The 20093-nt window shown below is 39.8% G+C and overlaps 1 protein-coding gene across 1 annotated transcript in view; it reads right to left on the minus strand.

The window, feature by feature from the left end:
* Window positions 1-5715: 5715 nt before the first annotated feature.
* REEP3 (receptor accessory protein 3) overlaps window positions 5716-20093 on the minus strand; it is a 102883-nt gene continuing 88505 nt past the window's right edge. The window contains exons 7-8 of the mRNA XM_039217459.1: window positions 10319-10464; window positions 5716-9220 (exon numbers count right to left, since the gene is read on the minus strand). Coding sequence (XP_039073390.1) covers window positions 9164-9220; window positions 10319-10464 — 203 coding nt within the window. The 3' untranslated portion in view covers window positions 5716-9163. The remainder of the gene's footprint in view (window positions 9221-10318; window positions 10465-20093) is intronic.

The raw sequence follows: 20093 nt of genomic DNA on the forward strand, positions 1-20093 counted from the left end.
CCCAGCGGCCCTCGGAGCTTCTCAAACCAGCAGGGAAAGTAGAGCAGCTTTACAGGATTCCCCAAAGAAAACCCCCGTGTTTAGACCAAGCGGGCCTCGCGCCGGCCTTGGGACTCCAGGTGCGCAGCCAGCAAAGCCGCAGGTGTGGGAGAGAAGGTGCCGTCGGGCTGCATCTGGGGCTTGCCCCAAAGCGCTCCTTGACCGGTTATGGATTTCAGTTTTGAAGTTGGAGGTCGTCTTCCACCTGGTACAAGCAGTTCAGGACGGGAGGAGAGCCAAGTGAACCCTGTGACTCAAACCCCTTGGAATGTGCCTGGAATAATAATGGGGACTTGAAAGGTTTTTATGGCCGAGGTAGCTGGTGGAGACGAGGCTCCTGCTCCCGCAGCTGGCGCGCGGCCGAGGGGGGCAGTATTGCCTTTTGCAGTGCGGCTGCATCTGCTCCCGGGACAAAAATAGTCAGAGCATCTGGTTTAAATCAACCAAAAAGCATTTCTGTCGGCTTAACCCACCGTCTTATGGAACCGCCAGGGCAGGACAAGCCAAATATATTCCCGGTGTTCTTTTAACACTCCAGTAATTGCTAAACCCAATCAAATTTTACCACTGGTATTTCTAAGTGTCCTAACGCTAACGCACAATTGTCGTTATTTTAATGTTGCAAATTAGACTTCCTTTTCTGAGGTTGTGTGTGGGCATCTGCTCAAGTATTTACATTTGCGAGCAACGTTCTGAATATGTTGCCTTTTATTTCTCTCTCTCTTTAATTTATGTTGTTGAACCATGAGACCCTAGAATAGCAAAAAAGAAAAAGTATCTGAGGCCAACATATGGGTTGTTTACACTAAATATATAGCCGCATTTCCCTCCCTTAACGCCCTACTCAGAATTCCAAAGGCAAGTTGGAACAAAGGAAAATGTGTCTGAGTGTAAAGAGAGAGTTTGTGCCAAGAATTATAGTCACAGGGTAAATAACCTTGTTTTCTCCTTCATCAGTGGCCGCTACCAAATCTCATTCTTGGAAGGTGGCCAACAGTCTGTCTGGTGGAGGGTGCTGCTAATTAGAGAGAGCCCATAAACCTCTCTGTCAAAGAGGGCATATGACCTTCCCTTCAAGTCTAAACAATAAAGCTGGCGAACTGCAGATTGTACTCCTCGCTGGCCGCCCTGCGGATTCCCTAAATAGGAACAGGATGAAGGCCAGGCTTAAGAGGTTACCATAGCTCTGCTCTCACACTTTGAGGAATTGGTCATTCCACTTCCCAGTATAACTCGTTTCAATTACCCTCTACAATCTAGAGGAGAGCAGCTTGCAGAGAGAGCTCATTGTCTAATCTAAATGAGGAAGCTATTATTACTTGTCTCAGTCTAATGTACTTTGTGACTGTCTGGTCAAATATCAACCAGATCTCATGTAACTCTGTGCTTTGCACTTTGGAAGATGCATCCTTTTAATGATAATTACTTATTCTTACCTTTCTGAAACTCCCCCCTTCCTAGTAAGGTTACAATATTAAGGGCTTTCCCCCCTCCCCGTGCTTCAGTGTGTTTTCTAATTTTAGAATGTAAGTTATTATAAGGTAAAGACCACAACCTCTCCTATACATCGGCTAATGTTAAATATTTTAAAAACTATTTTTTTTTTTGGCATCTTCTCAGACTATATCAAAATAGAGTATCCCTAGTCTTCCCTTCTTTACATCATTTACCGCCCCGGGAGCGCCCTGCAAGTTTTCCTTCATACAACATGTTGCAAACTATAAATAACACAGTACCACTTTCTTAGAACATATGGAAACTGTCCCCTAGCATGTATACTAACCGTACTTGCTTTCCACTTAAAAGATTGAACGAGGTTCATCTCCTATGTAAAGAGGCATTTGGCGCTTTTTTTTTTTTGGTTTGTTTTATTGGTTAAAACCCAGTATGGAACAATGCACAAAAATTCTTGCAAACAGAGCACATAAAAGGGTTTACAAGGTGTGGTTTGAAGAGAGGAAGCCACAGAGCAAGTACTGGTGGGGAGAGGAAGGAAGGAAGGAAAGTACTTACTGAGAGGATACTCCTCCCGTTGAAGCTACATCCTCTCTTCAGCTTGCTTCCTGTTTGTCTTAGCCAATAATTGATAGTAAATTATTTGTCTCCCCCCACCCCTCTCCATTTGAAAAGCATCCTTTCTCTCCTTACTGAAGCTACTCCTAGGAGTGAAATCTCTTCTTAACATCAAATGACTCAAAAACTTCACTCCATTTAGTTTTCTGAGAAATAATCTGAAAATTTTGCTTTAATACAGATATGCTAAGAATCCTCTCTATGTGAACTGTTTAAATATTTTGTGATCACCAGGATAACCAAGTGTAATGGAGTTAACAAGAATCTGAAGTCACAAATATTTTGGTTGGGTCCTAGGTTGGTCAATACTGAGTCCTGGTTTCTCTATCTGCAAAACAGGGATGATACCTCTTTCCAAAATGTGAAAATAAACTGATACACAAATGTTACTTATCACAGTTGAATACAGGAGACATTATAACCCTTACAAAGTACTATTCTTCCTCTTCCAAACCAACCATGTGCTTCAACAATCCTTTTCTTTGTAAGATAAATAAAACCCAGGACTTGTAGTTTTTACATGTATCTTTATATTTCAAGGTAAATATTTTCCTTTGGAACTTAATTAAGAATACTGTGATGGTTAATATTATGTGTCAACTATGTAAGCCAGAGTATTCAGAGGCGAGTATTCAGACGTCTGGTCAACGGTTTGTCTAGATTTTACTATGAAGGTTTTTTCAGATGAGATTAATATTCAGTTTATCAGTAGACTCTGAATAAAGACTAATACTCTTCAAAATGTAGGTGGCTCACATCCACTTATTTGAAGGCCTTATGAGGAATTTACTCACGGTAGACCTTGGGACTGTAACATCAACTCTTCTTTGGTCTCCAGTAAGCCATCTGCCCTGCAGATTTTGGACTTGACAATCTCCACAATTGCATGAACCAACTCCTTAAAATAAGTCAGTCTCTCTCCCTTCCTCCCTCTTTTTCTCTACACACCCATGTACATGCACACCTGGGTGCACACGCACCTGCACACACCTGCATGTGCACGCACACACACAGACACACTCATCTATTAGTTCCATGTTTCTGGAGAACTCTAATACAGACACCTAATATTGATTCCTGCTGCCACCATGATCTGTCGTAGCACTGAAATTTAGAGTAACGAGGCCTCACATTCTGAAGGGGGAGAAATCACCTATTATCCCATATTCTTTCTTAACACTTTGAGACAGCCTTGTGTCAAAACACATTATAATTCAGCTAATCTGGCTTCACCAACTCTCACTCACTTCTTCCAAATTTAGCATTAAACAATGCTTGGAAGAGAAAAACTCTCCCAAGGCTGATGTGCAAGACCATTTGCTCCTGCTGAAATTCTGCCTTCAATAACGATATGCCCGGAGTATTGCAGGTGAGAGATGATGATGGCTTAAACTAGGTTAGGAGCAGAGGGGAATTTAACAAATTCAGGATATAGGCATACCTCTTTTTATTGTGCTTCACTTTACTGAGATGTGTATGTTACATTTTTTACAAACTAAAGGTGGTGGTAACCCTGCATTGAGCAAGTCTATCAGCACCATTTTTCCAACAGCATTTGCTCACTTTGTTGGGTTTTTGTGTTACCTTTCCTGTAATATGTCAAGCTCTTCCACTGCTATTACATTTGGTATGGAGGTCTATGATGAGTGATTAATGACTAGCATTTTAAAGCAATATTTTAAAATTAAAGGACGTACATTGTCTTTTGACATAATGCTATTGCACACTTAATGGACTACAGTAAAATGTAAACCTAATCTCTATGTACATCGGGAAACCAAAACCTTTATTGCTTTGCTTTATTGTGATACATGCTTTATTGCAGTGGTCTAGAAACAAACTGGCAATTTCCCCATGGTATGCCTGTATATTTTGGATAGAATCAAAAGGGTTTACTGATGTACTGGATGTAAGAGGTAAGGAAAAGAAAGGAATCAGGGATTAAAAACAAAACAAATAAACAACAACAAAAAAACTGCTATGAGAGAAACCAAAAAAATTATTTGATAACTTAGAAGAAATCCTAGCATAAATCATACTCAAATAATCCAAATATTTGGTAATAATGAATTTGGTATTTTGAAAAGCAGGAATTATTTCCCTTAAATTGTTACATTATCCTACTTGGATGTAGGCATTGTTTCTTTTTTAAATATTTATTTTGAGAGCGCACACAAGGGGTGAGGGGGTGGGTGAGAAGGTGTGTGTGGGGGGTGACGGGCAGAGAGAGAGGTTACGAGTCCCAAGCATGCTCCGTGCTCACAGTGGCGCTCGATCCCCTGCCCAACTGTGAGATCATGACCAGAGCCCAAACCTAGAGCTGGACACTTAACCAGCTGGGCCGCCCAGGTGCTCCATGAATATAGGCGGTGAGGAGCTACTCAAGGAGTGTTTCTGAATGAAAAAAAAAAATGATGCTAATTTGATTTGCACATAATGCCAAAATGCCATGCTTTCCTTTTTCTCCCTCTTTCTCTTTAATCTGGGATTGACAGATAAACTAAGGCTAAACTTGGTGATTTTCCTGCTTCTGCTGAGCAGGTCTTTTAGTATCTTATACTGACAATTACCAATCTTGTGCTTTAAAATATCAGTACAGGGGCACCTGGGTGGCTCAGTTGGTTAAGGGTATGACTCTTGGTTTCAGTTTAGGTCATGATCTCAAGATTCCTGAGTTTGAGTCCCATGTCGAGTTCTGTGCTGACAGCATAGAGCCTGCTTGGGATTCTCTCTCTCCCTCTTCCCCACTAGGTGCACTCTCTCTCTCACAAAATAAATAAAAAATAAAATTTCAGTTTAAAGCATTATCTTGTTATTAAAGCAAAACCAGACCATAAGGAGAGTGTTTCAAGGCTAGAAATTGATGGGCAGGTAAAAGGGAGGAGTTTTCCAGGGAACAATCAATCAGTCTCTGACATGATTTTTATTCCATGAATCTCTTTCTCAAGAACAGTGAACCATTTAAAGGGAGAATAAAATGGGAAAAATGCCATGGTTCATATGTTCATTGTGTTCTTTTGAATTTTTATTTAAATTTCTAATTTCTTTGGATCATCACAAGGATGTACCTCCTAATAAAGATGAAAACATAACTCCATTTGGAAATACTTTAACACATTATATATCATAATGAAGTAACACGAAGAAACTTTTTTAAACATGGGATTTCTCTGACGCTTAAATGTGCGGCAGACAGACGTCTGACTTTAAAACAGATGGAACTTCAGAACATTTTCAGGATACATAAAACTGAATTCTGTGTTATATTTTATGTCTGAGGCAGCTAACCAATACAAATTGATGGCTAGGGTTTCTGTACTTTTTTTTTTAATCTTCCCATTCCAACATCGAATTTAACAATTTAGTGTTTCTTTTGTAATCCTGTGACTGTTCCAGTTATGTATATGATTTTTAATAATTTGTTCTGTGATTTGGAATCTTCAGTGTGTGCATGTCATCTATTATATAATATATATCCACATACATATTATATACATACTCAATAATAAATCATACAAATTTATGGAACCCAACATAGGTATTCTCACACACGCACACACACACACACACACACACACACACACACAGACACACAAATACAAGTTGTCACTAATAAAATGAGTTTATTTTATATTAAAGTTTTCAAAAAATACATCTGTAAAATTACCCCCATGTTAAGCCTAAAGATAGCCTTTACAAAGAGTTTAAAAAGTTACAAAACTGCTTTCTCTTAACTATTAAAGTACACAGATTTAAGAGGTGTTAGAGGTGAAAATATTAATTCATGGTCAATTTTTAAAAAGTTAAAATACAATAAATCTGTAGGACACTACCAGTAGATAAAGTCTTAAACATTTAGAGGAAAAAGCCATATTTTTCCTTCAGGAAGTTTTACTCAGTAAAACTTAGTAAACTTAAGTAAACATAAATGATGTTTACTAAGAAATATACACTGCCTACACGATAACAATGATCGCCTCAAAATTACCTAATTGCTTTGCCAATGAATCAGCCTATACAGGATAACATGTAGGAAATTGCTTGTCAATACATATTAACTCCTTAATTTTCCTGATAAGAGAAAATCAAAATAAAAAATTTAGTCCCTTCCAATTAAACATACACATTACTAATATTTCAGGTAGGTAACATTGGATTATTTTTAACAAAAGTTCAAGTATTATAGAAGATCAAACTGTGTTATTTCAAAAAAAGAAATGAAAGAAAATGTATTTATTTAACCAGTGTTTTACAGAAATTTGGAATATTTACATATTTTATAACACTGTAGAAATCTTTGGTGGTGACATATGGATTTAGTTCCCTGAAAACACTTTAATAATTTTGTTCCATCAATCTGTGTAGTCAAGTATTTATAATTAGCAATGCTGACATTTACCACTTTCTAGCCAAATCCATATACATATATGGACTAGCGAATTGTGTGGAGGGAATCTTGTGCAGGACGTAGATGGGTTTACATAATTAATTACTTAGCAATAAGACATACTTCTGGCTTGTTTTTTTATCCCAGAAAAAGCATGGTAAGCTGAAGAATAGATCAATTGTCACTTCCAAAACCTCTGGAAATAGTTAATATTAATGTACAAGTTGAAGGAATATGTAATAAACACCCGCTACAATTTATGTATACACAGCTTCAAACAGCTTCTTCAACAGCTACCAAAACAGCGCCCTAAATAGGCTTGTGCAGCGTCTGATGCCCATTAACCAAATGGTGGTGGTAGGAAAGCAAGGCACTGTGGTCTAGAGATAGATTTCCCTCTTTTAAAAGCAGTAGACTCAAAAGCAGAGAAACAAAAAATGGCCTGCTCCACCTTAAAAGAGGCTAAGATTTGTGAGCTTATCATATAATGTTCAAAGGAAAGGGCATGCTAAAACACACACAAGAGAAAAGCAGCAAGATCTCAGAAATGTAAGAAAAGGAGAGAAAGGAAATGATAGAATAGCAAAATGACATCCACTGCATATAACAATGTAACAGGAGAAACAGATCAGACGGAGCACTGTGTGGAGAAAGAGATTTAAAACGGACATGCATTATTACCTCTGTGACTGGTGTCTTTGATTAAACGTTTCGTTTGTAGGAGTGTAAGAGGGATAAATAATTCGTCTGATTTAGAGCGGTATTTATGAGTTTACTACAATTACAGAATAGGTTCATACTCAGATTAGTCTTGGAAAACATAAAATGGCGCAGAGCAGCCCCAGAGGTAATGTTTTTATACAAAGTCACTTATATGACTTTTGTCAGGCAACTTGAGATGACACTGCCTTTGGGTAGGAAAGACAAACATGGTGTAGCATTTACATTGATAAATCTAGGACTAGGCAATGTAAATAAAAACTCTCTTCCAAGAGTTTATAATCAGGATTCCTAGGAATCTTGAACACAAATGAAAGTCTTTTTAGAAAACAAAAAGGCTAAAAACTAGTCATGGTAAAGTAGATGAGGATAGTCATTGAATTAAGCTTCCAGAGAAAAGAAGTTGAGGGAAGTTTTTCTTGGTGTTCTATATCAGGAATGTGAGAGAGTCTAGAAAATGTTTTAAGAGAATGTATCAAGGAAAATGTATGAATTAAACTAAGTTACTCCTAAGTAAACATTCTGTCCTCTGCCAACACTCTGAGGAGGTCCTGAATATACACTGCCAGCTGGCTTCGTTTCTTAAAAGGTAGAAAGGTCAAAGATCTCACAAATCTCGCTCATTGTTTTCTTTTTTGGAGAAACAGAACAGTCACGTAAATTATCTGAGCGGTTATAACTGTACCAGTTTGATGAGTGATCACTAAAACCACCACCAGAAACAGACTTAATGCATAGTTATCAATGCAACCTAAAAAGTCTCCACATTTTGGAACTCAAAATCTCTTGGATTAAAACATATTTTTCTAATATCTAGTCTAATAGGTTCTAATAGGTAAGATTAACATCTGCATTTTGCACTGGCGCCTATCTTCAGGAAATGATCTCAGCCAGAAAGACTAGTGATTTAAATGTAGTCAATGCAGATTTATAAATCAGCAGCACAGAGCAGGCCAACCTTGTGAATGAACTGATGGCTGGATAATTTCGTGACCCTGTTTCATAAAAGCTATGACTTCTAAACGCTGAAAATGTCACCAGTGTTAACAAAAACATGCTAAGTTTGACTACCAAAGTAAGGCTAAATATGGAAAACTGGCTTACATTTAAGACAGCTTCTTACCTATAGAGGAGAGAATTAAAAATAGTTAAAGGTGAACAATTAGGTATAGTTTCATATTCTTACAACCTAACAAATTTAACAAATGAAACCCACAGGAAAAGAGATGATGAAATTCAAGGCATAAATGTGACATGTCAGGATATGACAAGTAACAATAAAGTGTCAAAAAAGCTTAAAATAAACGTACAGTCGTCAATAAGTAAACAGTTTTCAAGTGTGCAAAACTAGTCAGGAATAAAAGTGCTATGTGGAGACCTGGCTTTCAAATATTTGTTTCAAAAATGATCAGCTGATGGTGGAAAAACCAGCAAGTATTTAAATAGTAAAAATTTGAAGAATACATAAAACACACTGTATCTTACATTATGCCCTGTCCTATCACTGCTGGATGAGAGGCCTATTAATTAGTATCCTCATGTGAGAGACATAATATAAACGGAGGTAAACACAATACAATACCACAAAGGCTGATGTATCTTAAACCATAAAAAGACTCCTTTCAAGTATACTGTGGGTTTGTGTTTTATCTTAATGTCCCAGGTACTCAATGTTGTTGAGGAATTTGAAAACAGGTAACACAAGTTTCTATTATTTCTGAGATATATATGTATATATATATATATAAAACTTTGCATAACTACCTGGAGTAGTCAGAATATGAATGTAATGGTTAAAGAAATAAAAGCTACTTAAATTGATGAAAATAAACCCTACCACCGCCACAATTTTAAGTATTATTTTAATGTGTAAATCCTGAATAGAAGAATCCTGTTAGAAGAAAAGTCGATGGATTAGTCTTGGGATTCTTGAAGTGCAGGTGACTAAAAATATACCTGTGGTCTCTTCTTCACTTTGTATTTTAGTGACCCATATCGCACCTGAAGAGAGAAATGTGTCATTATTACAAATTAGATAATTACTTTTGAACTTAGAGAAACTTTAATAGCTTATGATCATAGTAATATTTTTTTAAACTTTTCTAATATAAAGAATCAACTATCCTATAAGTGTGTATTCAAAAGACATGGCTACTTATGTAACATGATAAAAACATTAACTGTTCTTATTTGTGCTTTGCCTGATGGGTCAATGAACATTGCTCACAATGATCTGAAGCCATTCACTGGAATCCTCCTTTCCAGGCACAAAAACAGTAATCATTATGGATAAACTTCTAGTTAATCCTCATGCTGGGTTGGTTAAAAGAAAACTACGCAGTTATTTTTGTCAGTTGCTTTCTTTACTTAGGCATAGGGCTGGCACTCGGTGCTCATGATAACCATATGATTTGCTATATAAGAATACCATCTTCTGCATACAGAGGAAGACTAGGAATTCATAATTTTGTAAATTTCCAGAGATCCTAATATATCCGATCTGAATAAAGAATTTTTTTAATTAAAAAAAATGTTTTTAAGTTTTTAATTTATTTATGTTGAGACAGAGAGAGAAAGAGAGCAGGAGCAGGGGAGGGGCAGAGAGACAGGGAGACAGACTCCCAAGCAGGCTCCGCACTGTCAGCGCAGACCCGGAAACGGGGCATGAACTCCCCACGGTGAGATCATGACCTGAGCCGAAATCAAGAGTCTGACGCTTAACCGACTGAGCCACCCAGGCGCCCCCTGAATAAAGAATTTTTTAAAAAATTTATTTTGAGGGAGAGAGAGAATGGGGGAGGGGCAGAGAGAGAGAGGGAGAGAGAGCGAATTCCAAGCAGGCTCCACACTGCCAGCGCAGAGCCTAACTTGGGGTTCGAACTCATAAACTGTGAGATCATGACCTGAGCTGAAACCAAGAGCCACATGCTTAACCTACTGAGTCACCCAGGCGCCCCCTGAATAAAGAATTTTAAATTTAACTGTTGGTTCACCACTGCGTTCCTTCATTTATGGATCGCTAAAATCCTGAGAGATATAATGCAGCTGGGAAATCCTTTAACACCAATCATTAGGCAAACACCTCTGTACTTTACCAACCTCTTTGCGGCCTTTCACCGTTTTCACGGATTTCATGCTTTGCGATCTTCGAAGGCCTTTGTGCGTTAACATCTCATCATCTGAATATGGCCCTTCGGCTTCTTCATCTGTTTTCTCATCTCCGTCTTTCAGTGGAATTCCATAACCTAAACGGGTCAAAATCAGCATGTTTCGGTGAGAGGACACTGCTCCATCCCAGAGCACTTCTGTGCATGGTCTGCATTCGCCCCCTTTACTCTTAAAACTTTCTCCTCTGGAATGCGCTCCCGGCCCTTTATCATTAATCACTGCCCTGTGCACTAGTCTAGATGAGACTCATAACTCATTTCTTCCCCTGACTATTCCTATTTTTACTATGCATTTTTCAGAATAACTCTTAAGAATTGGTTTTTGAGGAGGTAACGCTTCATTCAAAACTCAAAGACTATAAGCGGATCTATTCCTTGCCCTTTCTCCTTTTCCTGAACTCTAAACAATCTAAGCAATTTTGGATTTTATTAAGTTTCCTCCCACCATGTGTCAAAACTTTTGTCAAGACTGGGAAAGGGAGGGTGAATTTAAGGAGTCAAATAAGACCCAAAGGGGCTGGCGCTTTGGGCAAGATAAGTTCAGTGGGGGCAGGTGGTGGAGATGTTAAAGCCACACTGTTGCAGCTGCGGAGATAAGCCAGCCAGGCAGGCTAGGCAATCACAAACCCCACAGGCTATGGTGACAGATGTTAGTCAAAGAAAACAGCCAGCATCAGGAAGGTCAGTAAGAGATCCTGTGGGTGTGCTAACAGGCTGCTGTGTGTTGCGACAAAAGAAGGATCATTGGCCAACATGCAAACTTGCAGGTAGTCAGGCTGGTTATTGTCAGGAAGTCTGCCAGCATCCTGATGCCCAAGATTCAGGGACAGGAACACTCCACTTCCTGAAGCAACGGTTATCAAGCTTAGTGGAGTTTATTAATAAATGCTTAGTAGCACATACTGAGTCCCCTGGGGAACTTACTAATACAAAGTTTGCTGGGTCTGGGGTGGGGCTGAGAATCTGCATTTCTAACAAGTTCCTAGGTGATGCTTATCCTAGGGTCCAGGGCTCCAACAATTTGAGATGCATTGCTTGTATGGAGCAAGAGAGGGGCCCAAGTCTACAGCAACGAAGAGTGCTAGTTAAGTTATAAAGACAAGGGTGAGGTTACAAGGCTCCATCAAGTTACAAATTCTCCTTTAATAAAGATAAGGAGCATCAGTACCTAAATCTTCAGGTGAGAAAAAAGGAGACTTTCCAGGCTCAGGAGGGAGCAGTGGATGGACTTCTTGCATGTGAAGAAAAAGATCTGCTCTCCCAGGCCATGAATAACTTGAGACTCACTGAGCAAACCATAAAGAGTTGTTAATAAGCTTTTCGTCTCTTAATAAGAGACATACCTTTAATTGTATATTATGCAAGCACAGTTTTATGCTGCCAGACTACTAGGCTAAAAATTAGGAAGGATTTGGGGGTAGAATCAGTCATGATTTAGGCCAAGATCCATTGTCTGCCCCCACCCGACAGTCCAAGGAACTGTATTCTAGGTAGAAGAGAGAGAGAGAGAGCACTTGCCCACAGCAGGGCGGGGGCGGGGGTAGGGAGTTCATGACTGCTTAGAAGAGCTGCAAGCAGGCCAGTGTGGCCAGGGGAGGGCAAGGGTCAGTGGTCCTGGGAAGACGCTCCTGAGAGAATAATAAAATGAACATATAAAAACATATAGAAACAAAGGAGAAACCTAAACATGAAACCATTACATATATCTTAGAAGTGTGCTTTTACATGATTTTAAATTTCATTAAAAAAAAATTTTTTTGACTCTATTTTTGAGGGAGAGAGAGAGAGATTGCAAGTTGGGGAGGGGTAGAGAGGGAGAGAGAGAGGGAGACACAGAATTTGAAGAAGGCTCCAGGTTATGAGCTGTCAGCAAAGTTGGATGTGGGGTTCGAACTCATGAAGTACAAGATCATGACCTGAGCCGATGTTGGATGCTTAACCGACTAAGCCACCGAGGCACACCTTAAATTTCATTTTAAAAAATTTTGTCCATTTTTAGTTAAAAACTGTATTATTTTTATATTTGGGGAAAGTAAACCAGAAAAAAATTGTTTTTAAGTTGTCACTTCTAGATTTTTCTTTTTTAAAAAATTTATTTCTGAGAGAGAGAGAGAGAGGCAGCATGAGCAGGGGAGGGTCAGAGAGAGAGGGAGACACAGAATCCAAAGTAGGCTCCAGGCTCTGAGCTGGCAGTCAGCACAGAGCCCGATGCGGAGCTCGAACCCACAAACCGTGAGATCATGACCTGAACGGAAGTCGGACGCTCAACCGACTGAGCCGCCCAGGTGCCCCACTTCTAGATTTTTCTAAATTGCTGTTGCTTTCACAATATTCCTGAACCCAATAAAACCCAATAAGGTAAAGCACCGAATGAAGAATCAAGGAGAGAGTCAGAAAAGAAGCAACTGTGACCAGAAAGTTCTCTAAGGTTGTGGATGAAGCATAAGACTACAGATCAACAAACATGTTTGGGCTATTTTTTTTTTTATTTTTTATTTTTATTTATCTCTAGGAGAGAGAGAGACAGAGAGAGAGACAGCGTGAGCAGGGGAAGGTCAGAGAGAGAGGGAGACACAGAATCTGAAACAGGCTTCAGGCTCCGAGCTGGCAGTCAGCGCAGAGCCCGACGCGGCTTTCGAACCCACAAACCAAGAGATCATGACCTAAGCGAAAGTCGGACGCTTAACCGACTAAGCCATCCAGGCGCCCCATGTTTGGGCTATTTTAACTGCCCCTCATTTTATGAATATGATTAGGAATTGGAACCTTATTCAAAAGATGATTATATATATATGTTATGTTATTCTTTCTTTGTTTCCTAATTTTAGGTAACACATCTTAACTAGCTTTCTAATTATGATTTCAGAGAAGGTGATGGATTGATTCATTATTTCACAAATACACAAAAATTATGTGTTTGGCAGAATTTATGGGGATATTATGGGGAAACAGTGATGAAAAAGACACAACTGTCCTCTTTTACCCTAAGAAGCTTACAGTCCAAAAAGGGAAACAGACTTTAATGGGCATGACAGTACTATAATAGATGCTGTAAACTGAAGATAAGGATGGGGTTGGGTAATATGGGAGCCTACGGTAAGAATTAACTCAGCCTGGGAGTGGGGGAAAGTAGGCTGTGAGAGAGGACTTCTTGTAGGAGGTGGTGGCTAACTTATGGAAGGCTCATGATTCAATATGGCCAGCACATGAGGAAGTGGGAGAACGAGGCAGGGGAGTGAATACACCACATGCTACTGAGTCTGGACTTCATCAGAGAGCAATGTGGGGGGCCACTGAGGCATTTTAAGCAGAAGGGTGACATGATTCCATCTGGGATCTTTCATAGATTCCTTTTGCACTTTGGGGAATGAAGTGGATGACACTGGACACAGGGACATTATTGCAGAATGGCAGGTCAGAAATGACGGGGTCCAAGGAGCAAAGACAGAGACGGGCCAAATATGGGATCTACTAGGAGATGAAATTGACAAGTTTAACTTAGCAATTTATTAAACCAAACTATGCATCAAAAAGCGAGGAGTCAAGTCAAATATCTTCACTAGAATATGCATTTTTCTATTCCACTTGAAACCTGGAAATGAGTATGTATGAACATTCTGCTGTGAGTGCTGGAAATAGTGTTAAAGTTGTCCAAGGATTTAAAAGTGTTTGGAGTAGGAGGGAGACCAGAGACTATGAGGGAAGCCCAGATCTGGGTGTCCTATCACAGCAGGCACTCAGCGAGTTGGCTGAGTGGTTTACGGGTCTGCCAAGCCTGGGGGAAGTGAAAACGGAGGGGCACAGCTGGGGCCACACAAAGGGATGCTAAGGTTGGTTGGTTTATATTATTGATCTACACTGGATGGAGCCATTCCACGCACATTCCTGAGAAGCAGTAACTGGGGAACCAGTACAGAGGAGCCTGTCTAGCCAGCTTCAGCCCAGAGCTCTGTTCCCATTTTAGGAAACCAGCAGATGCTTTTGCAAACTGACCTGGTATTCACAGCTCATATATCTTACAGTTGGTATATTTTAAGTTTTCCCATCTTATAATAATAATAGCCAATATTAATGCAGTACTTAGCAATCCACTGCTTTAAGCAGCTTCTAGACATTAATATAAGTGTAGAATCACAGAAAGTTTGACCTGGAAGGTACTCTGGACCTGTTAGAGGACATGAGTACTTAACTGCCTATTAGCTGTGAGAGCTAGAGTCCATATTGCCTCTCTCCAGGTCTTTCTTTTTTTTTTTAATGTTATTTTTTATTTTTTGAGAAAAAGAGAGAGTGAGCAAGCAGGGGAGGGGCAGAGACAGAGGGAGAGAAAGAATCCAAAGCAGGGTCTGTGTTGCCAGTGCAGAGCCCGAAGTGGAGCTTGAGCCCACAAACCGTGAGACCATGACCTGAGGTGAAGTTGGACGCTTAACAAACTGAGCCACTCAGGCGCCCCAGGTCTTTGTTTTCTTAAATGGTAGTGAGACAGATGAGAGATGATGGATAGGTTTCTATCCAACTTTGACCAGTTGAACTGTTGGGGGCATTATGTTGAGGGGGACTGTGATCCAGTGTCAGAAAGTGCCACAGTCCTCAGCAACATCTGCTACCATGGGCACGGCAGCAGGGAGCAGGCATGTCACCCATCTGCCATCTTTGACTAAAGCATCTCTAAGGTTGCTACCTGTTCAAATCATTTGAATTCACAGCTCCAGCCCAACTATCTCCCTAGGTGTAGCCTTTTTATAAAATAAAAAGAGAAAGAGTAAGAATTAGCTTAGGAACCCTGGATACCTCATTTATGCCACTGACTATGTCAAGGCCTATCTTGACAGGTAATTTAATCTCCTTATGTCTCAGTTTAATCATCTAAAAAATAAGTATAAAATAATCTGTATAGTCATCTTAAGGATTAAATAAATATGTAAAGCACTTAAAACAAAGCAAAAAATATGTGCTTTATTTAAGAATTTTTAAAATGTTTTATTTATTTATTTATTTTAATGTTTTATTTTTTTAATGTTTCATTTATTCATTTACTTATTACGAGCAGGGGAGGGTCAGCACGAGCACGGGAGACACAGAATACGAAACAGGCTCCGGGCTCTGAGCAAGCTGTCAGCACAGAGCCTGAGGCGAGGCAGGGCTCAAAACCACAAACTGTGAGATCATGACCTGAGCCAAAATGGGACGCTTAACCGACTGAGCCACCCAGGTGGCCCCCGTGCTTTATTTCTTTATGTGCCGGTATTGAAACTGAGTATTGAGCCACATTTAACGCAGATGGGAGCAGCAGTTTCTTTGCAGAGAAAACATTCCCACTTATCACAATGTGGTGTTCTTTCAAGGGATGTGAACATCATGTTCAAGGAGTCCGTTTTCTTACAGAAATGCATCTGGGGGGAGCTCTTTCTGCCATGGTGACAACATGCAGATTTGAACAGCTTCATCAAAGCAGGACTTTTCTTGACCAGCCCATCTCAAAGCACTCAGAGCAGGCCACGATGAGTTTTCAAAATGGACCCACTTTTCTAGATAATTTGAGTTTGCTTGTGTGAACAAGCAAAGCAGCTGGGGTAAATGTATTAATTAGATGAACCAGTAAACAGACTTTGCATAGTGAATGTAATTACCACACTGAAAAACATATTTTTTTCCTTGGGAAATTATGGAAGTAAATGAAATAAAAAATAATTCATGACCTAAAATAATGAGTAACCAAATTACTTTTCAAAAGGAAGATTACGGTTCTTTCTGATTTTGAAAATAGGTTGATTAAAAAAAAAAATCACTGAAGTCCCATACTCAGAACTGAACACTGTTAACATTTTAGCAATACCCTTCCAGACTCTTCCCTAAGTATACACATTTGAAAAATAACTTACATATATTAATTCATTTCATCTCTTTATTGCGTCTCTGCAGTGTAGGATTGTAACACACAGATTGTTTTGTTATTATTTCCCCAAAATCTGGGTATGTTTTTATGTCAGTAAGTAGAGAATGACATTATCAGTTTTCATGGCTAATGAACCATGCTTTTGCTTAACCATTTCTCTTAGGCATTTAGTTTATTCCAATATTTTGTTACTATATACAAAAAGATGAACGTTCTTGTAACTACATCTTTGAACACTTGTCTAATTATTTCTTTAAGACCTAGTCTTAGAAGTTTCTTGCTCAGAGGGAAAGCATTTTGAAAATAATTGCCAGATTGTCATCAAAAAGGATTATTCCACTTTAAACTCATAAAAAGTATATGAAAATGTTTTTTTCCCAACATGCTTGCTGTGGTGATTTTAAAACATGTCCACAAATTCTGACACCTTTCTCCTCCACTCTTAAATCTTTTTTACTTTTTTATTTTTATTTTTTTTAGGTAATCTCTGTGCCCAATGCGGGGCTTGAGCTCACGACTATGAGATCAAGCGTTACATGCTCCACCAACTAAGCCAGCCAGAAGCCCCTCCTCCTCCCTTAGGTACCGGTCTCAACAAGCTGCCATAAGGAGGAAGTGAGGCTGCATGACTTTTCCATTTGTCTTGGAAAACCTCTTGGAAAAGCTCTGGGAGCTTTCAGCGGCCAGGTAAGAAGCCCCAGAACTCTTAGGGGCCACGTAGAGACACCTAGAGAAGGAGAGGCCAGAGACACCCCAATGGTTTTAACCATCACCTCTTTGACTCTTCACAGCTAAAACAGCAGACGTGTGAAGAAGCTTTTGAGATTCTGACTCCAGTCCCAGATGCTGTGTGCAGGTGGTCGAACACCTTGGGCAAGATCTGCCTTCCTGAGCCCAGTCAACCCCAGATTCATGAGCAAACAAAAAGAATGATGGTGACTTTTCAGGCCACTGTTTGTAGTTCGTTACACAGAAATAGAGAACTAGAATAGTTACCAACACAGAGCACTGATGATTAAAAAGTATTTTTGCAGGGCGCCTGGGTGGCTTAGTCGGTTGAGCGTCTGACTTTCGCTTAGGTCATGATCTCACGGTTTGTGGGTTTGAGCCCCGCGTCGGGCTCTGTGCTGACTGCCAGCTCAGAGCCTGGAGCCTGTTTCAGAGTCTGTGGCTCCCTCTCTCTCTGACCCTCCCCTGCTCACGCTGTCTCTCTCTCTCTCCTAGAAATAAATAAAACATTAAAAAAATAATAAAAAAATAAAAATAAATAAAAAGTATTTTTGCCATCTGATGAGCAAAAATTACTGTTATTATTATTTTAATTTACTCTTTCTTTGATTGTCTGTGAGGCTAAATACCTTTCATGTATTAATTGGTCAGCTGTATTCTTTGGTAGAATTGACAATAATTGGCTTGTAAGAATATTTTGTATTATTAAAATCTGAACTCTGTGTCACATGAGAATATTTCTTCTAGTTTGTTTTGTATGGTATGGAGTATTTTCCCCTTATATGTTTTATATATATATTTATATTTATATATATTTTACATAGAAAAACCTCTCAAGTTTTCCCTTTATGTCTTCTAGTTTTTTTTTTCATTTTTTTTAATGTTTTATTTATTTCTAGGAGAGAGAGAGAGAGAGAGAGACAGCGTGAGCAGGGGAGGGTCAGAGAGAGAGGGAGTCACAGACTCTGAAACAGGCTCCAGGCTCTGAGCTGGCAGTCAGCACAGAGCCGGACGCGGGGCTCGAACCCACGAACCACGAGATCATGACCTAAGTGAAAGTCGGACGCTTAACTGACTAAGCCACCCAGGCGCCCCGATGTCTTCTAGTTTTGATGTCATGCTTAAGAAGTCCGGTTTAAATATATACTCAGGAATTTCCTACTATATTATAGCTTAGTATCTTATGTTTAAGCATTAATCTTTTAAGTAGTTTGATAAAAGGTTTGAGGTGGAGGAATAACTTCATTCCCTACCCCATCTTCTTTCTTTCCTTCCTTCCTTCCTTCCTTCCTTCCTTCCTTCCTTCCTTCCTTCCTTCCTTCCTTCCTTCCAGAGAGGGACAGCGTGAGCAGGGGAGGGTCAGAGAGAGAGGGAGTCACAGACTCTGAAACAGGTTCCAGGCTCTGAGCTGGCAGTCAGCACAGAGCCCGACGCGGGGCTCAGACCCACGAACCGAGAGATCATGACTTAAGCGAAAGTTGGACGCTTAACAGACTAAGCCACCCAGGCGCCCCTCCCTACCCCATCTTCTAAGTCTAGCAGTCATCCTGACACTTCCCACACCTGCCTGAAAGGACACCATTCTCATCCGATAAATTTCCATGTATATCGTGGAACTGTGTTTATACAGACTGTCTATTATTATCTCCTATTCAACTATTCCTGTCCCAGAATCTATCACTTTTTAAAAATAATTTTTTTAATGTTTTATTTATTTCTGAGAGAGAGAAACAGCATGAGCAGGGGAAGGTCAAAGAGAGTGGGAGACACAGAATCTGAAACAGGCTCCAGGCTCTGAGCTGGCACAGAGCCCAACGCGGGGGTCGAACCCATGAACCCTGAGATCATGACCTAAGCTGAAGTCGGACACTCAACAGATTGAGCCACCCAGGCACCCTACCTTATCACTTTTTAAAGAAAAACTTTTTTTTTCAAAAATTTTAAATGTGTTTATTCATTTTTGAGACAGAGACAGAGTGTGAGTGGAGAAGGGGTAGAGAGAGACAGAATCTGAAGCAGGCTCCAGTCTCTGAGCTGTCAGCACAGAGCCCGATGCAGGGCTCGAACTCATGAGCTAGAAGACCAGGACCTGAGCTGAAGTCAGAAGTTTAACTGACTGAGCCACCCAGGTACCCCTAAAAAAAAAATATTAAAAAAATTTTTTTTTAATGTTTATTTTTGACAGAGAGAGAGAGACAGAGACAGAGACAGAGAGAGAGACACACAGAGAGAGAGAGACAGAAAGAGACAGTATGAGCAGGGGAGGGGCAAAGAGAGAAGGAGATACAGAATCCAGAGCAGGCTTCAGGTTCCAAACTGTTAGCACAGAGCCCAGTAAGGGCTTGAACCCACCAACTGTGAGATCAACACCTGAGTTGAAGTCAGGTGCTTAATTGACTGAACTGCCCAGAAGCCCACTAAAAAAATTATTTTTAAGAGAGAATATTTTTGTCAAATTTCTTCCTTAGGGAAGAAGGGCTCAAAGTATGCACCATTCTGTAGGAAACTTAAGACTTGGGCAAAGTAATGAATATTGAAATTTTAATTATAACTGACAAGTCCCTTTCTTGTATTGCTACTACTACTTATTTCATATGTCTCTAACCTTAAGTTATTTTAATTTCATGGCTTAAAATTTAATAGAAGACCTAAATAGCACCTTACTATCTTATAATATTTTAGCTGCATTATTTTTTTGAAAGATACATTTTATATTTTATTTTTTTACAAATAGTTTATTGTCAAGTTGGTTTCCATATAACACCCAGTGCTCATCCCCACAAGTACCCTCCTCCATGCCCCTCTCCCTCCCCCCCCCCATCTGTCCTCAGTTTGTTCTCAGCATTCAAGAGTCTCTCATGGTTTGCCTCTCTCCCTCTCCCCCACTATTTCCCCCCTTCTTCTCCCCCACGGTCCTCCGTTAAGTTCCTCCTAATCCTCCTATACGTGCAATCATATGGTATTTGTCCTTTCTGCTTGACTTATTTTGCTCAGCATAACACCCTCAAATTCCATCCATGTTGCTAAATAAGGCCAGATTTCATTCTTTCTCATTGCCATGCTGTATTCCATTGTATAGATAAGC

This window comes from Hyaena hyaena, unplaced genomic scaffold (assembly GCF_003009895.1).
Source record: "Hyaena hyaena isolate Hyena2069 unplaced genomic scaffold, ASM300989v1 scaffold_695, whole genome shotgun sequence".
NCBI classification, from domain to species: domain Eukaryota; kingdom Metazoa; phylum Chordata; class Mammalia; order Carnivora; family Hyaenidae; genus Hyaena; species Hyaena hyaena.